Source organism: Poecilia reticulata, linkage group LG15, assembly GCF_000633615.1.
Source record: "Poecilia reticulata strain Guanapo linkage group LG15, Guppy_female_1.0+MT, whole genome shotgun sequence".
Classification (NCBI taxonomy): domain Eukaryota; kingdom Metazoa; phylum Chordata; class Actinopteri; order Cyprinodontiformes; family Poeciliidae; genus Poecilia; species Poecilia reticulata.
The window spans coordinates 29,752,506-29,753,907 of NC_024345.1; the positions used below are offsets into that span (position 1 = coordinate 29,752,506).

The 1,402-nt window shown below is 52.4% G+C and overlaps 1 protein-coding gene across 1 annotated transcript in view; it reads right to left on the bottom strand.

Moving 5' to 3' along the window:
• Positions 1 to 1,402, bottom strand: part of LOC103477425 (echinoderm microtubule-associated protein-like 6) — a 54,480-nt gene that overhangs the window by 39,345 nt on the left and 13,733 nt on the right. The window contains 4 exon segments of the mRNA XM_017308829.1: positions 101 to 236; positions 350 to 535; positions 1,037 to 1,105; positions 1,173 to 1,271. Of these exon segments, the coding sequence (XP_017164318.1) occupies positions 101 to 236; positions 350 to 535; positions 1,037 to 1,105; positions 1,173 to 1,271 (490 nt within the window).

Below are 1,402 nucleotides of genomic sequence, written 5' to 3' on the forward strand. Positions count from 1 at the left end.
TGTTCCCTGTAGTTTGTTCCCTGTAGTTTGTTCCCTGTAGTCTGTTCCCTGTAGTTTGTTCCCTGTAGTTTGTTCCCGTTAGTTTGTTCCCTGTAGTTACCCTTGTATCCCTGCTCGGCCTCCCTCAGGTCGATCTTGGTGACGGGTTTGAAGTCGGCGTCCCAGAGCCGGATGCAGCCGTCTCTGCCTCCGGTGGCGAATCCTTCCTCACAGGAAAACAAGCTGAAGATCCCGGCCTGCAGGAAACGTTCAGGAAAACTACGACTTTAGTAATAAATCCTTATAATCGCCTGGCGCTCGTGTGGCTCTGCAGGTGAAAGCTGCGTCTCCATGGCGACGGGCGGCTCACCCCGTGGGCCGACTGGACCGTCCTCAGCAGCGTCAGGCCTTTCCACACGTACACGTCTCCGTTGAGCGCGCCGGAGTACGTGATGTCATCTTTAGCCGACGCCACACACAGGATGGTCTGCAGGTCGCCCGTCTTCCCGAAGATCCCTCGCTTCGGCGTCAGCGCGTTCCCACAGAGCGACCAGAACTACCGGGACAAACAGAACCACTGGTTCTGACAGCCGGACCGCCCAGGACGCTTCGCAGCATCTTTAAGGTTTTACGGTAAAATCATTTTAAACTACAGACGCACAGTAACGTCGCTGGCGGCCGATTAACAGAACTGGGCTGAGACTAATAACATTCTGTTGTTTGTTTCTGGAGTTGGTCATGTGACAGGGATGCAGCAAAGGATTGTGGGAAGTTTATCTAAAAACAGCTTTTCTTAGGGTGTCAAGAGGAATAAATATATGTGATATAAATTATTTATATAATTTAAACTCCATAAATTTGTTCTTAAGGTTTTATTTTTATGTTTCCGAGTCAAAATGTCTGCAGGTTTTGGTCAGAAACTGCCTCAGTGCTGCCCTCTGTGGGGCAGACGGTGGTAACTGCAGGTGAAGTCGCCTTTGGGGGCGGGGCTAAACCGGTTCCAGTCCGACTCCGAGATCAGAACCAGAAAGCCGACCAGAACCTGTCAGCGTCTCACCTTGATGTGTTTGACTCCACAGCTCACCAGGCGGTTCTGCTGAAACGGATCCCAGCAAACGTCAAAGATCTGCAGAGACAGAGAAGCTGTTAGAGCCCATCAGAACCCATCAGAACCCTTCAGAACCGGCTCCTACCCGGTCCGAGTGTCCGCTGGCTGAGGCCAGGATCTTCCCCTTCCTCCACTCCCAGATACAAACCGTGTTCTTGGCGTCCAACCCGACCGACACCAACCGCTGCAGAGAAACAGAGACCGGTCCAGGTTCTACTGGGTCAGAACCAGAGCTGCTTCCTCACACACACACACACACACACACACACACACACACACACACACACACACACACACACACACACACACACACAC